This window comes from Pholis gunnellus, assembly GCF_910591455.1.
Source record: "Pholis gunnellus genome assembly, chromosome: 8".
NCBI classification, from domain to species: domain Eukaryota; kingdom Metazoa; phylum Chordata; class Actinopteri; order Perciformes; family Pholidae; genus Pholis; species Pholis gunnellus.
In genome coordinates this window covers 5,514,324-5,530,318 of record NC_136534.1, presented here as the reverse complement: position 1 = coordinate 5,530,318, position 15,995 = coordinate 5,514,324, and the positions used below count along the sequence as shown (strand labels likewise).

Here is a 15,995-nt window from a genome sequence, read left to right as displayed (position 1 = left end):
GAGTGTCTGCTGTCTTTACCGCAGCGATGTCCAGTAGTCTCCATTCCTCCACCGCTGTCAGCGAGCAACGGACTTTCAAAATAAAAACAAACGCGCTATAAATAATTGTCGGGTTAATTAATGAATGCATTAACGCGATAATAACGCGTTGACTTGCCCAGCACTAATAATAATACGAATGAGTTTGCAAATATATTGTGCAAAATATTTTTTTCTAACAGTCAATTAAAATTAACAAAATATTGGTGGGGACAATTGTGTCTTTCCCAAACTTTGGTCGTGACTAGTCCCTATGGACCATATGCAAACCTACGCCCTTGGGCTCCATCCTCCAGTAACGCTACATTACAGAACAGCATGCAGGGTGAACAAAGACAGACTGTAGATGCACCGATAGAGTTTGACACATATGCAACGCTGATCACGTGTAATATGTGTGGTATTTGTTATAAATGTACATTGGTACATAGAGGATGATAAGAAGCTGTACTTGGAGGGGCTTAGGACCCAGGGGAATGTAGGTGAAGGAAACCGGAAGAGACGGAAGACACCCACACAAACAGCTGTTCACCACTCGTCACGATCCTGTAGACCAGATTCTCAACTGGTGGGTCGTCGCGGACCCGTTTTCAGTGGGTCGCGGGCCTTTGCCTTAAAGCAGCGGAGTTATTCACGCTCCTTTCCAGCATTTACTGCACTTGTTCAGTGGTGCAGGAAAAACACAGACCAATGCGTTGTAAATTACGTCACGTGATGCAGTTCAGCCAATCAAATAAGGGAATTCTGATACGTTTCCTGACTCCAGTGCGATGTACCCACACCGTGACACAGGAAGGAGAGACAAGGAAAGATCTCAGAGCAGAGCTCTTACAATACTCAATGTAAAAATCTTAATATTTGGTATTTCTCTTAAAGACTCTAAATTCCAAAAAGATTACAGTCCTCAACCAACACTCAGAAAGCAGTTTGCTGAAAATGACTGTTCTGCAAGCATTTGCGAATTATACCGCCTGAGTGATGCAAAATACCGTGATATATACTTTTGGTCATACCGCCCAGCACTAACCTGTGGTATGTGTGTTATGGATATATCATTTTGCATTATTCCTCCTTAAAGAGATCCACAAAATACAGAACATTATCATCTGTGTATTTATATATATTTCCTCAGGCCCGTGTGTACTATGAGCAGGCTCTCATTGTTCGTGTGGACAGTTACTCTGACACACCGCTCCTCGTCGCTCTCTACCTGAAGCAGCATATAAGTACAAGCCTCTTCCTGCTTCCCATTGTTCCTTTGGACCTCAGCTGGCTCTATCATCGTAAATACATGCCTTACTTAGCGCCCGCCTCAGTGAGCCTGGACTCAAGACAGGACCACTCCCTCCACGACTCTTTCCAGAGGGTTGAGTTGTTTATCAGGAACTCTGTTTGGCTGAACCCGTGCTGGAAGGAAGGAACCTCCCTGCTCCCTGCCCAGATTGTGATTTACCTTCAGCAGGCCCTGATTACAGCAGAGCAAGGAGAGGACATGAAGACCCAGAGGGACCTGTGTCAGGGCTTGACCACTGTCTACCTGCAGTACGACGCTCTAGATAAGGTGGTGCTCTGTGCTCAACAAGCCGTGGAGACAGGGGGCCACATCAATGAGGAGGAGGGCTTTGAGGCCTCTGTGCTGCTGGTGTTGAAGGGCCAGGCTGAGAAGGCCCAGTGTCCTGCAGCCTCTACATAGTGTAAAGAACGCTGATATGAAATATGAAAAACAACCAGTAGTTAAGTCACAAAAATAAATATCAACCTCAAGTAAAGGTCATACTCTTATTTAGTCAGACTAAAAGGAGCAGTCACGTGCGGTGAGGTTCGTGGTTGGTGAGGCACTGACTCTTTCAGGGTCAGATTTACAAATATATGAACCCAATAGAGTAGCTTAAATCACCATTCAATTGGCAGCTTGCACATTAAGCAAAACAAAGAGGCTTATTTGCCTCTTATATTTGCTTATTTGCTTTAACATTTTTTTTGCTGAGAGAGACATGTTACTGTTGAAAACTAAACTGTTCAGTGCCCCTGGTGGACACATTATGTAAAATTATGAAAAACTGTTTCAAAACATAGAAATGTATCTGTGATTATCTAAAGTTTGCTTATAATATCAGCCATGCCAATTGTACAGTAACGGTCAAACTATATATAGTTCTCATTCAGGGTCACATACGTATGTATCACAGTGTATTTAGTGTCAGCAGCTAACATACTTGCTGTATTTAAAGGTCGGCAGGCGTTGGCCAAGGTGCTGAGTCCTGTGTATGCTGACATGCTGCTGTATGGCCAGAGTATCGTCTACTATGAGCACTGTGTGTCGGTATTCAGCAGTGGTGTATAGTAACGAAGTAGAAGTACTTCGTTACTGTACTTAAGTCGTTTTTTTGGATATCTGTACTTTACTTTACTATTTATATTTATGTTGACTTTTACTTTTACTTCACTACATTTTGTAAAGAAAACTGATACTTTTACTCCGCTGCATTTCCCCTGAAACCTTCGTTACTCGCTACAAAATAAAATCTATCTTTAGAAAAAAAATGAATCATCAGACCAACGTCGGGGACTGTGGTGGAACGCAGACTGCAAGCAAGCAGGTTTGGCGAATCAAATCAGTGGTCCTAGCTTGCAAGTTAAATCATTGGTTAATCACGTTAATGCGCAATTTCAAACAAGTGCTCCCAAAGCCGCGGTTTTTTGATTCCCAGTGATGCCCAGGATGCTAGCTAGCGAGCAACTACATCAGTAGAATTCCACTCATTTCACGATGGAAGCAAACATAGAAGCACCTGCTACTCCCGCAACAAATGACGGTGGTAACGACGACCAACACCCTTGGCCATATTTGCGAGGAATGTTTACTTATGTCGGAGTGAACGATTCTTCGTATCGAATGAAGTGCCTTTTATGCTTGCCAAAAGCTACGGAAATATTGGCATTCAAGAACTCCCCATCCAACCTCAGGAAACACATTGAGGTAAATTAAGATGAATCCCATGAGCCGCAATGTTAATGTTTAGTTATCATAATTATCATAAACCTGTTATTGTTAAGATATCGAGCAGTGTTTCCCACAGTATTGGAGTATATCTTTTGGCGGGGGAGGGGGGGAGACAGGTGTCTGATCTAATGTAGCTATACATGGTGTATGTTAGGCTAACGTTCGCTAGCTATCGTAAATCAAGTGAGACAATTAGTGTAGTAGACAGAACGCTAGCGAGTTCAGTCAGGAACACTCTCGTTATAGATTTTAACCATTTATTGCAACAAATGGAATACAGTTAAACGTGGCGATAATGGCTCCGCTCTTTGAATGCTCCCCGGATTAGCCAGCAGCTACTGAGCTAAGACCGGGAGCACGAGCAATAACCCCCCCGGGTTTACGGGACAGAGGTACATTTTTAAAATACATTTCAAACATTTGCCAGAAGATGAACTGACAAAGAGGTGGAGGCTGGGGTGGAGGAGGCGAAGCTTCGCCAGCGTGTGGTCTGTAGCAGCGTAGATGTAGAATGAATCAGTGAGGAGGAAGCCATATTTAAATAAACCTCCGTGAAGTGAGAGTGGGCTGTGATTGGTGCGTGGCCGATTGGAAGCTATGATTCAATCGGCTGGCTGTCAGCTGGTTACAGCTGGGGCGTATAACTTCTGTGTCCTGCATGAACTTACGCTAGCTTCATTTAGTGAGCTGAGGAAGTGTTGACAGTTGTGAGATGTTGTTGATTTGAGTCATCTTAGCTATAATCATTGCAGCACTAGTTAGCTAGCGTTAGCTAACGTAACGTTAGCTAGCCACCACACCATAGGATTGACAGGAGCCACAGCATTACGATTTGAACCACGTCGGAGTTGGAGATGCATGCAAGTGTGTGTAGCAAGTGGGGCTAGCTAAAGTTGTTATGCTTACACATTGTCTTTCTCTCACTGTTTCAGAGAAAGCATGTACACCACCTTAATAAATATACAGAGCTGACATCAATAAAGAGAAAACGGGCTCCTGAGACTCCCTCCACCAGCAAGCAGACCACATTAGTGAACACCATGACTGTGTCTCAGAGGTCCATTGACAAAGCTGTCGTTAAGTATGTGGTCCAAGGGCTCCAGCCATTCTGTGTTGTTGAACAAGAGCCATTTAGAGATTTTGTGAAGGAATTGCAACCTAATGCAAAAATTATGACACGGCTGACCTTGCGCTCCATGATTGATGACGCCTCCAAGGGAATGAAGAAGGCGGTGACTGAGGCCATGAGGGGAGTTGACCATATCGCCACCACCACCGACTGCTGGTCTGTCAGAAGGCGGAGCTTCATTGGTGTTACTGCCCATTGGATTGACCCTGACAGTCTCAAAAGATGCTCAGCAGCCCTAGCCTGTAAACAACTGAGAGGTTCGCACACATTTGATGTGTTGGCAAACGCCCTGAATGACATCCATTCCGAGTTTGAAATTCGGGAGAAGATTCAGCGAACAACTACAGACAACGGCTCTAACTTCATAAAAGCTTTCAAAGTTTTTGGTGAAGATAAGAACAACAATGAAGTCGGAAGTGATGGTGATGCATCTCAACCACGGGAGGATCAAGAGGATCAAGAGGATCAAGAGGGGGGTGAAGAAGTGGAGTTTGTTGATGTGTCAGCGCTTCTGAATGAAGATGATGGTTTGGAGTTCCAGCTCCCAAAGCACCAGCGCTGTGCTTGTCACCTACTCAACCTAATCGCTACGGTTGATGCCCAGGAAGCAACATCCAATGAGGCATACAAGAAAGTGTACCGTTCAACATTTGGCAAGTGTAATGCTCTTTGGAACAAATGTGGAAGATCCACACTTGCAGCCGAAACTGTTGAAGATGCTTGCTCCCTCCAACTGCTGCGCCCGAATGCTACCAGGTGGAACTCCTTGTTCCTGGCAGTGGAAAGACTGCTGAGGATAATCAAAGACAAGGGAGAGGGGGCCATCAGAGTCATCTGCACAGACCTAAAGGTTCCGATGTAAGTAAGAATTATGTATGTTTTATTATTTCATCATAATTGAACGTAATGTCTTGAATGTCTCTAGAACTGTGGATGTGTTTCCCCACCCTTTCTTGGGCACTAATAACTGTTTCACATTGTATCCCAACTTCCACTTATCATTGATCCATTTTAGTTAATTACTAATCCAGCAATTTTTTGTTGAATCTGATGAAATGGTTATATAGTGTTATAAAACAGTGTTGTTTTTGTTTTCATCACAGGTTCAATCCAGCTGAACTCGCATTCCTCACAGAGTATGCCGCTGTCATGAGCCCAGTCGCCCAGGCAACCAACATCTTGCAAGCAGAGACAAATGCCCATATGGGGTGGCTACTTCCAACAATCAACCTGCTGACCGCCAAACTTGACAGAGTCAAGTTGCCATTGAAGTACTGCAAGCCTTTGGTGGATGCTCTACAGGTGGGAATAAAGAATCGTTTTGGCCACATGTCAGGAGACCCCGAGTTGATCGCAGCTGCGATTCTTCTTCCAAAGTTCCGAACAGCTTGGACAAAGGATGATGCCACAATCGGAATGGGTAAGACAACATGGGGATAGTGAAAAATAAGTGTATGGGTGTACATTTTGACTCTTTGTAATATTGGCAAATCCACAAATCAATTATGGATGCATGGACAGTGCATGAAACTAAATGTATAAACCTCAAATTAAACAAACTATTTAGTACAAAACCTTAGGTTGGGGTCATGACATGTTAGAAAGTTGTATTAATCCTATCATTTATATTTTCACCCTCACTATATTTCAGGAATGGACTACATCAAGCAGCACATGGCAGAACCCTCACTGCAGCTAGGTGATGCCACCAGGTCCAGTTCATCTGATGAAGATGACTTCTTCTCTGCCCTGCAGTCGTCTCAAGCACAAGACAGCACCAAACAACTGGATGGATACTTGGCCTGTTCAGCAGATCACATGGACTTGCTGAAATCCTTCCCAGCTGTGCGCAAGCTGTCTGTGAAGCTGAACACACCTCTACCTGCCTCAGCAGCCTGTGAAAGGCTATTTAGCATCGCAGGACTAGTCTTCAGCCCAAGACGAGCGAGAATGAATTCTCGCAATTTTGAAAACCAACTTCTTTTGAAGATGAACAGGCAATTTTTCAGTTTCAAGTAATGACTGGGTTGTTACTTTCGGTGCTGCTTTAGTTTGTGGATGATCGAGTTATGATGGTAGCAGTCCTCTGCCTTGTTTGTCTGTTGGTAAACAAGTCTGGCAGCGTTTATGTTGCATGTAGATTCATTAGTTCTGTTATGCAAAGAGGATTCTGTTAAATAGAGTTCTTATCTTTTATAGAGGATGTACCATAAACAGTTAGGTTGAAACACCAGAAAACCGTAGTGCAAAGTTAGAGAGGGAAGTCACAGCTTCAAATAGCGGGAACTGTTCGATTTTTATGTCAAGTTGGCTCCAAGTTCTGTTTCTGTTGATATTTGCTACTGAGAATATTCTGTAAAATTGTAATAATATATTGTTGGGGGAAGTCTTGCAGGATGTTGTGTTAACGTGCAAACCACAAAGTTACACATTTAAATGATGTAATTTCCTCTCAGTTTGGGTTTACTGGAAATCTTGACTCGGGATAGGCTTAAGTATCTCATCAACAAAGTTCTCTGTGTAATATTCAGATAACACAGAAATAAACTGTAACTAAAGTGGAAAACTGTGACTGGGAAACTTCTTCACAGTGGTAAGAAGACTCATAGTATTGTTTTGTGGATTTCTTAATCATTTGATATAATTGTTTTACACAATGTGTAAATGAAATATCACATAATAAACACGTGTTCTTTCAGTAAATACTTAAGATAAGCATGAGCACTAGTACGGTAACACAAAGCAGGAAATGACTGTTTCGACAGCGCACCACCAATGAAATCAAACATGATTATTCGCCCAATTGCAGATTCAGCTTGAGCAGAACCTTTGCCTATTGTGTTCAAATCAGGCCCATAGGAGTTTACAAGGCAGGTGTCCTTTCTCAAAACACTGACCTGATGCATCAAGTTGATATCCTCTAGTCGGAATGAGCATACTTATTTGCCTTTCGGAGAATTATGATGATAAGTTCATAGTAGATGCAAAAGTATACTTATGTACAATATATTATGTTGAACATTGTTGCTGCTGGATGGATCACAGCCAACCCAATTATTTTCAACACAACACCTTGTCCTTGGTCATGGTGGCCACAGCACTTAAAAGAATACACTTCATAATTCTCAAAATTCTGACCCTTTGCGTTTTTATTAACAGCATGTACTTGTACTTTTACTTTCAATACTTAAGTACATTTAATATCAGAAAACTACTTTTGATACTTAAGTACAATAAATATCAGATACTTTAAGACTTTTACTGAAGTAGTATTTTAATAGGCGACTTTCACTTTTACTGGAGTCGTTTTCCAGTAAGGTATCTTTACTTTTACTCAAGTATGGCTTTTGGGTACTTTATACACCACTGGTATTCAGAGCGCTGAAGGACAAGAGACTGGAGGGAGAGTGTCTGGAAATCCTCAGCAGCCTCTACCTCTCACTCAACACCGAAAGGTGAGTTTCTGCCTCTCCTTCCCACTCGCTCTTATTCTCTCTCCATCTCTTCCACAACGTCTTTGGTTTCTGACCAAAACAGTCTCAATTCCGTAGTGCAGATCATCTCGTAAATCTCAGGACTACACCAAGCAGAGCTTGAGGATTTCTATTGATTTGGGCAAGAGAGAGGAAGATTTAGAGACCTGGCTGCAGGTGGGACCCATCTATTACCTCATCCAGGACAAATGTCCATGCAAGAGTTTGGATAAAACATCACCTCACAAAAACACAGTACAGACGTCCCTGTGAATATGATCCTTGATTTAGGATCCTGTTGGCCAATTGATGTGATAAAGTCCAGATTAAAGCAACTACAGACCCATCTATTACCTCATCCAGGACAAATGTCCATGCAAGAGTTTGGATAAAACATCACCTCACAAAAACACAGTACAGACGTCCCTGTGAATATGATCCTTGATTTAGGATCCTGTTGGCCAATTGATGTGATAAAGTCCAGATTAAAGCAACTACAGACTTTTTTTTTCAGTTGCTGTTTCACTTAACAACAACACATCCTAATGAAATGATATTTTATGATGTATCAAAAACCTACGTAACGAAGAAATTCTGATAAAATGGACCATGTAACCTATTTTAATCACTCAAAGACATATATATACACAAAGTACTAAAACATACTACAAGTACTACCACAATTTCACCTATTTTTTGCTTGGAGACGGCGAGCTGTGTTCTCCGTTACCGATACCAGCCACGACCTACGGCACTTTGACAGACAAACTGCATATCAAAGAGCACGAGGACTCCACACTGAATCCAACAATATCTTCCAAATTCTTCTCCTTCAAACCGTTAAAAAGTTACAATTAATCTGCCACAGAGCATCACACAGCCAAACAGCAAAAGAATTGAAACGCTTCGCACCTTGAGATGGTTTTCTGGATGAAAATCGCCAAAAAAAATAAATTAATCCCTGCAGCCATGTGCTCCCGATCTCTCTCCTCCATCTGTGAAAAAAAACTGAGTCTCTACGAGCTTCTATGACGAAGGGGTAATCTTTTCAGTTTTGGCCAATGGGTTTGACCCTTATTGGCCTCATAGTTTTGTATTTTTATAGGCTTAAAATTCTGTCAATCAACTCAAAGAACGTACCATTAGACGCGTCAGACTCTTCCGGATCCGTATTCGCAAATCGGCCAATCACAGGCTTTGGTAAGGTTCAATTGAAGTCTGTGAAACTGAAAATCAGATGAGGATGAGCCATGTTTTACAGGTTTATATAGAGCCCAGGCTCTCAAAATGATGCTAAACTGCTGTATTAGATAGATTGAACACTATTAGTGATATAAGAAGTGAAATATATAGTTATATAGTATATAAAAGTACAATAAAACAGCTGACAGTACTGCTTCCAAAATCAGAATTGACGTTGGCTGACCTCGGCTGACCTGTACAAGATCCTTGTATCTCAGGCATACTTCACTCTATCAAGCCAATTCTTTTTTTAAAGACCCCATACCTGTTGTGCTATGACTTGTGAGGGTTAATTTGGTGGTATTTCAAATAAATAGCATCAATAAGTGCATTTCTTTCAGGCGAACCTGAACATTTTCAATTTGAGCTGTGTGCCATCTTCATCCAGCATTAACCAGTAACATATACACTGATATGTACACATATGAACAAATCGCACAAGTGTTAGTGTTATTATTCCATTGAAATTATTCAAATAGACCTTGTAGTTAGAGAGATAAGACCCTTTGAGTATGGGTATGACATTTTTGAGCAGAGGCCTAAAAATAGGGCTAGGTTCTGACAAAAATAAAAATCGACATAAAAGTAAAAGGGGGTCACCATTCACTCTTTACAACCTTTGATCCGTTCTTTTCAGACCAGCTGAGAACACTACCCATCTTTTCTCTTGTATACAGTCCATTTTCCCCAACGTTGATCATGGATCCCTGCTTTGATCCTTAGATAATGAGTACATTTTTCCATAGAGTATATTTCCTCTACAATGTCCAGTCACTGTCCTGGACTTGGAGGGTCACTTTTCAACCAGCTCCTTGTGATGGCCTTTTTACTTGCGAGTATCCGGATTGTAAAGAGATAGATGTCCTTCTTTTGAATTATGTCGCCAGGTATCAATCCCAGGTACACGATCCGGGGGTCCCTGGGAATCTTGTAGCATAAAATCTCCTCAAGAATCTGAATAACTCTGTCCAAGAATGTTTGTATTTTTAGACATGACCAGAAAATATGTGAGTGATTGGCATTCATCTGCCACACTGTCTCCAGCATGGCTGCTCTTTACCCAGTTGTTTATGTTTTATATTGGGTGTAATAAAAATGTGGATTAAGTTCTTCCAACCGAATTCCCTCCATCTTTTAGAGCTAGAGGAAGTTTGTTGCGTTCTACACATGGAATGCCAATCACTCATGTTCAATTCTAGTTCCCATTTCAGTTTTACATATCGTGTGTTTCTTCCGTTTCACTTTTGTAAACTCCTGCACAGTTTGGAAACAATCTTTGAGGGGGTTTGTTTGTATGCACCTGTCAACACTTCAATCACTTCATTACCTTCTGCTGACATTCCTTTTTTAATTTCTGTATCATAGAAATGTCTTCGATGTAAATATCTGAACAAGTCCCCATTTGCTGAATTAAATTCTCCTTTGAGTTTTTCAAAAGTTTTAAAAGTTTTTCCCTCTATGAGTATACATACCGCTGTTATTCCTTTTTCTCTCCACCGTACAAATGTATTATCTATCTCTCCAGGTCTAAACCTGGGGGTCTGAGAAGGCCAAATCAGAAGTTTACTGTCTCCATCCAATTTGTATTTTTTGACTATCTCATTCCAAATATTCAGTGATTCTTCTAAAATGGAATTGGCTCCCTTTTGGTCTGTAGATTCTTTTCCACCTAGCCTGGCCTGAGGTTGAGATTGACCCAGATTTAGCTCAATGTGTTTCCATCCAGCTTGATACTCCAGGGAGCACCAATAAACAATGTATCTCAATTGAGCCGCGTAGTAGTATTCTCTGAGATTTGGCAGTGCTAGGCCTCCGTTTTCCTTGTTCATTTGGAGTGTCTTACATTTTACCCTTGGCCTTGCTCCTGCCCAGATAAACCGGGATATCTGTTTGTCCCATGATGTAGACTGAGATTCTGGGATTCTGACTAGTGATTAGAAGAGATACAGCAACCTTGGCAGTACATTCATTTTCACCACCTCAATTCTTCAACTAAAATCCAATACTAGTGTTGACCATTTTGTTATATCTTTCTGTATCCTATCATTTATTATATTTGTTTCATATATTTTGTTCATATCCTGAGTGATTAGCACTCCCAAGTATTTTATTAATTTTGCATCCCACTTCAATTGATATTTCTGCCTAATTGCCTTACTTGGTGTGTAGTTAAGAGAGAGTACCTGTGTTTTTGTGATGTTCAATTTATAGCGCGACATTCGACCGTAGTCAGCCAAAATTGTCATGAGTTTGAAAATTGTTGAGTTGGGATTTTGGAGATTTCCCTCTAAAATGTAGTAAAGCACATGTTTAAAGTAGCGTGTAACTTGTAGTACTCAGGACCAGCACTGCAGGTGTCTTCATCATAACAGTGGACCTGCTCAGTGATCAGTATCAGCGTATCATTTTTAGAATAGAGTAGAAATGATGCAAGGTGATGGTCAATATGCATGTGGGTCAATCACAGACACAACAGACGGGGAAGTTGCCGACATGCGTTTAATGATCATTAGAAAATAATTGATTAGTAAAGACTGAAATGTACTGTATATGTGTTAGAAGTGACTTACAAACATTACATACTGTAATCATCCACAGTTACAACAATCACTGTACACCCCTATTCCTACATGAATGTTCAGTTTTTGTCAAAACTGTTTTAGGAACAACAATTTAAAAATACTCTGTATAAATTTGAAGCAAAAGTGTTGGCCGATTATTTGATTGCACTTTAAAAAATAGGCTTTAGCAGGCGGTTATTTCATTTAGACTGCTTATTAAATTACTGCAGAAAACATACTATATTGTGAGCGAGATATAAAATGGCCTATGAAGGATATAGATAGAAGAATTTTGCCAGAATAACTAGATTATCTGTAGCTTGTGTACCTGAATATAGCTGTTAGAATTATAAAGATAGCTTACAGTATAAACACAACATTGCTGGATATATTCTTAGATGAAGAGAAGATGAAGTTCTACGTTGGTTCCCGTTCTATCCTGCGGTGTAGCAACCCCTCACTCCCTTCCGCACTCCACAGCTTTTATTTCCATTGCAGGGTTTGGGCTTACAGACCACCATCCCACCGACGCAGATACACTGGTACTGGCAGTCAGAGTCAGCGTAGAACTTCTCACCAGACACAATGTACTGACCGTTGAAGTTGCAGCCGCACTGAGCCAGTGGCACGCAGCGATCCTGGAAGGTCAAAGTTCAGTCAGTACACTGTCACTGTGTTACAAGGCCCTTCTGAATGCAACTATCGGGCAGCCTACATTGCCAGATTTAGGTATTGGCAAATATGAAGTTAAACCCCAATTTCATTTTTGACCGCCGTGGAATATCAAAACGCAGACTTTAAATTTAAATGTAGTCGCTGAATCTTTGTTGAAACAGTTTTGCATCTCTGTGCCAGGACCATAGTTTGCCAAATCTCATTATTTTAAGTCCACAGCTTTACCTGTACATTTATTTTACATGCTGTCCCAGCAGTCTTCCAAAAGACTTAACGTACTCAGTTCTCTATGTTGACCCTTATAGTAAGGGTGCAATATCCAAAACACAAGATGTAATTCAAAAAAGGATCCGGTATACATGGGATCAAACTAAAGCTATCTGAGGAATGGATATTGGAGAAACTATTCTGGGAGAAGTTTTGGAAGATACAACTTTGCGTATTCGCACCTCTTTTTCTGTATTGCACACGGTGTAATTCGGTTCCAAATAGTACATTGGTTACATGACTCCAATGATAAATTAGCCAAGATATATCTTAATCTTGCCCCAAAACGTCCTAAATGTCAATGTTTCCCGGGTCATATGTTTTGGTCGAGTCACTATCCACTTATGCACTTCTGTTATTAATTCACTGAAACATTGTAAACATTAGTTTATGGTCTCAATCTCTAGTTTCAAGTCTTCCTCAATACAGCATGATATTCATTGAGTAAATGATGGTCCATTTAGAGTCAAATAGACCATAAAGCAGGGTATGCTTTAGGGCAGGCTTACTGTGAATTTTAGCATTTTATCCACGAAACAGTAATCTGATTCAAGTCTTTTCAACTTTTTTTGCCAGAAGAGAACCTTGGCCTTTCCTTCTTTGATGAAAGTCATGTGTCACTGTAATTGAAGAAGGCCGGGCAGTGTAGAAGATTACCTGACTCAGCAGGTAACCGGGGTTACACATGCAGCCCTCGCTGGGCGGGGCCTCACACTTGGCGGGTGGAGATCGAGAGATGCAGCTGACCGGACATCCAGTAGCCGCGACACTATACATACTTTCAGCTGGACACTGCATCCCTGTGACACACACACACATAGAATAGCACTCAGATCACGAACACACAAATGCAAGAACAGTCACATCATCTGTCACAGAGCGCTTACAGCAGAAGCGCTTCGTCCGCCATGACTTCACGCAGCCTCCGTTTCTCTGACACTCCCCCACGTAGTCACTGATGATGTTGCAGGCCGCTTCCTGTTGGCCTTCATTAAGCACCATGTCATAGACGCAGTCGTCGTGGTACTGCTTGGAATCTACTCGGCCTACGCAGTCAGCCAAGGGTCCGTCCTTTGCTGTTATGACATCACAGACCGACGTGTAGGCGGGTGGTTTGAAGTTGGGGGGGAGCGGCTGAGCGCAGTCTTTACCTGGCAGCAGAAAGGCATCAATAGAGACATGGTTACATGACATGTCACTCAAACAGCTGATATCATCTGCCATTGATGAAGTCCGTATGCAATGAATGGGGTCGGTGAGCACCAGCTGTAGCTATAGCTAAAATGGCTAATAATTGTGATTTGTTTATTTGCAGAATGCTTTTTTAACCTTATAACTGAATCCATTCATAGTGTGAACGGCAGTGCAGATCATTTGTGCACCCTTAGTGCCCCTCCAACCAGCTCCACCCGAGTAATATTGCCATCGTGACTTGATATGACACTGATGTGTAAAATTGGCATATATTTTCATGAAGAGGTGCATGTCTGTGAGTATGACGGGGTAAAGGGGGATATATTCTGTGTAAACAAAAGTTAATAAAAAAAGAAATGTGGGCATTCTCTGAGATTATAGTGGCAATTTTACAGGAAAAACTTGAAAGAATTTGCAAGATTATAAATTCATATATTTATGAAAACAAACTCCTAAAGTAGGTGTTAATATCTTCTGAAATACAGTCCATGGTTAATAGGAAAGTTCCTGAAAGATAAATATACACGTTTTCTTTCACGTTCTTTCATGAACATAAATAAATACCAATATTCCTCTACAACTTCTGTCTTTGACTAAACAAAGGTGTTTCTCTTTCATTTCAGCATCAGGTGTTTCAAAATTAACGAATTTAATCTCGGTAATTTCTCCAAATATGACCTCCTCCCCCAACTCCATAATAATTATTTTGTTTACCTACAATGGCCCTAAAAAATGCATTAAAGATGCAGAGCACAATAGTGAAGATAAATAGCACAGCATCAGCTGCTTACAGTCACGGGAGCAGCCCTTCACGTCCGCCACCCACTGGCTCTGTCCAAACTCATTGGCGTTGGAAGCCAACTTCCCATTAGGCAACATTAGGTCATCAGCAGCGTCACCATTGAAGTTTCCACAAAGGCCGTAGGTTGCTTTTTGATAACTAGTCGCCAGGTCCACCCTCACTGCACTCGCAAAGTCAAAGGAGACCTTTAACAATGTGAATATAAAAGGAAAGTTAGATCAAAGTTCAAGCTGAGACATATTGGCAGGTAGCATTAAGAGTACCACTACACATCACTGAAACAGACAGTGGACCAACAGCAGTGAACTATGAATGCCGTTAAGGAGGTCTCTAACATTTTTCAAATTTTAATCTGGAGGGGAGTTAGACACTGTTCATTTGCATGTATTACACATTCTTAAAGATACAAAGCTGATTAAAAATCAACAAACTTTCCCTTTAAGCACCTAAATGAGCGATTTGAAAATATTTAAGAACTCATGTTCATGAGATTATATAAACACATTCATTTATAAGTCCTCATCATCCATACCTTTGGAAATAATCTCCTTATCGTATTAAAATGTCTTGTAACAGGGTAAATTATGACATTACTTTTAGAGGCCTTGTGTTCTGCTCTTTAAAGTCGAAATGAAATTAAAACTGGCCCTTTTAGTCCATCAAGATCACATCCCCGTACTGTATGCAAACAAATTATCGAAAAATATTTTCTTAGTGTATTTTTAAATAAAAATCCATTAATCTTTTCTTCCATTTCTTCAATAATATCATGACACTCGTCCATCAATCAACCTGCAATTTTTAGCACCAAGGAGGTGTCTGAGGAGCCACAGTCCTCTGTAGCTCCGTACATTCTAAGCCCGCCCACTTTGAAACGGTCCAATCAAATGCAAAGGATATGATGTAATTCCCTCTTGTGACTGAACACCACACAAATACAGTGTTCACTGGGTCATAGGTCACAATACAGAAGCTAAAGACGCTCTAACATCCGTTTCACTCGGACTATAAGAGAACGTGCTACAATCCAAAATGTGTTCACAACTAAATTGTTCTTAATACTAGAAGTGTTGACCTACTGTTTTTACGCTACGCATGCAGCCGAGGTACTCACAGTACTTGTAACAATGCAATATGCTTTGATGGCCCTAATCACATTAAAGTTAAGACAAAGGTTGACTAAAAAGTTTGATAGATACTTTATAAATGGTGGCGTATGCTTTGGTGTTTATACCTTCAGAAAGTTGGTCTCAAGGATAGCCAGTCTGTGTCTCCTATAAACCTGGACCAATAACTGATCGGATGAATTGGTGAAAGGTAGGTTGTCTTCAAGCCCGTTAACCTGCAGAAAATACACACACACACACACACACACACACACACACACACTGGGTTATAGGTTGTATTTGTACTTCTGTTTCCCATGCTGGGGGCAATATTAGCTTATTGCTTGAATATTGGTAAGTAACAGGAAATGTCAGTCGAGAAATGCCACAGATATGTTTCAGATGATTTGGAAACATTGTCATCATGACATTGTTTGTCCAACAGAGGGCAGTACCAACTTTTTTTAAATATCCCTGTCAGTACCAGGCAGCAACCTCCAGAT

At 41.1% G+C, this 15,995-nt stretch overlaps 1 protein-coding gene across 1 annotated transcript in view; it reads right to left on the bottom strand.

Moving 5' to 3' along the window:
* Positions 1-11,372: 11,372 nt before the first annotated feature.
* The window catches only part of LOC306699674 (IgGFc-binding protein-like), a 33,323-nt gene continuing 28,700 nt past the window's right edge, over positions 11,373-15,995 (bottom strand). Inside the window, exons 32-36 of the mRNA XM_079164371.1 lie at positions 15,621-15,728; positions 14,376-14,571; positions 13,278-13,541; positions 13,048-13,190; positions 11,373-12,086 (exon numbers count right to left, since the gene is read on the bottom strand). Coding sequence (XP_079020497.1) covers positions 11,883-12,086; positions 13,048-13,190; positions 13,278-13,541; positions 14,376-14,571; positions 15,621-15,728 — 915 coding nt within the window. The 3' untranslated portion in view covers positions 11,373-11,882. The remainder of the gene's footprint in view (positions 12,087-13,047; positions 13,191-13,277; positions 13,542-14,375; positions 14,572-15,620; positions 15,729-15,995) is intronic.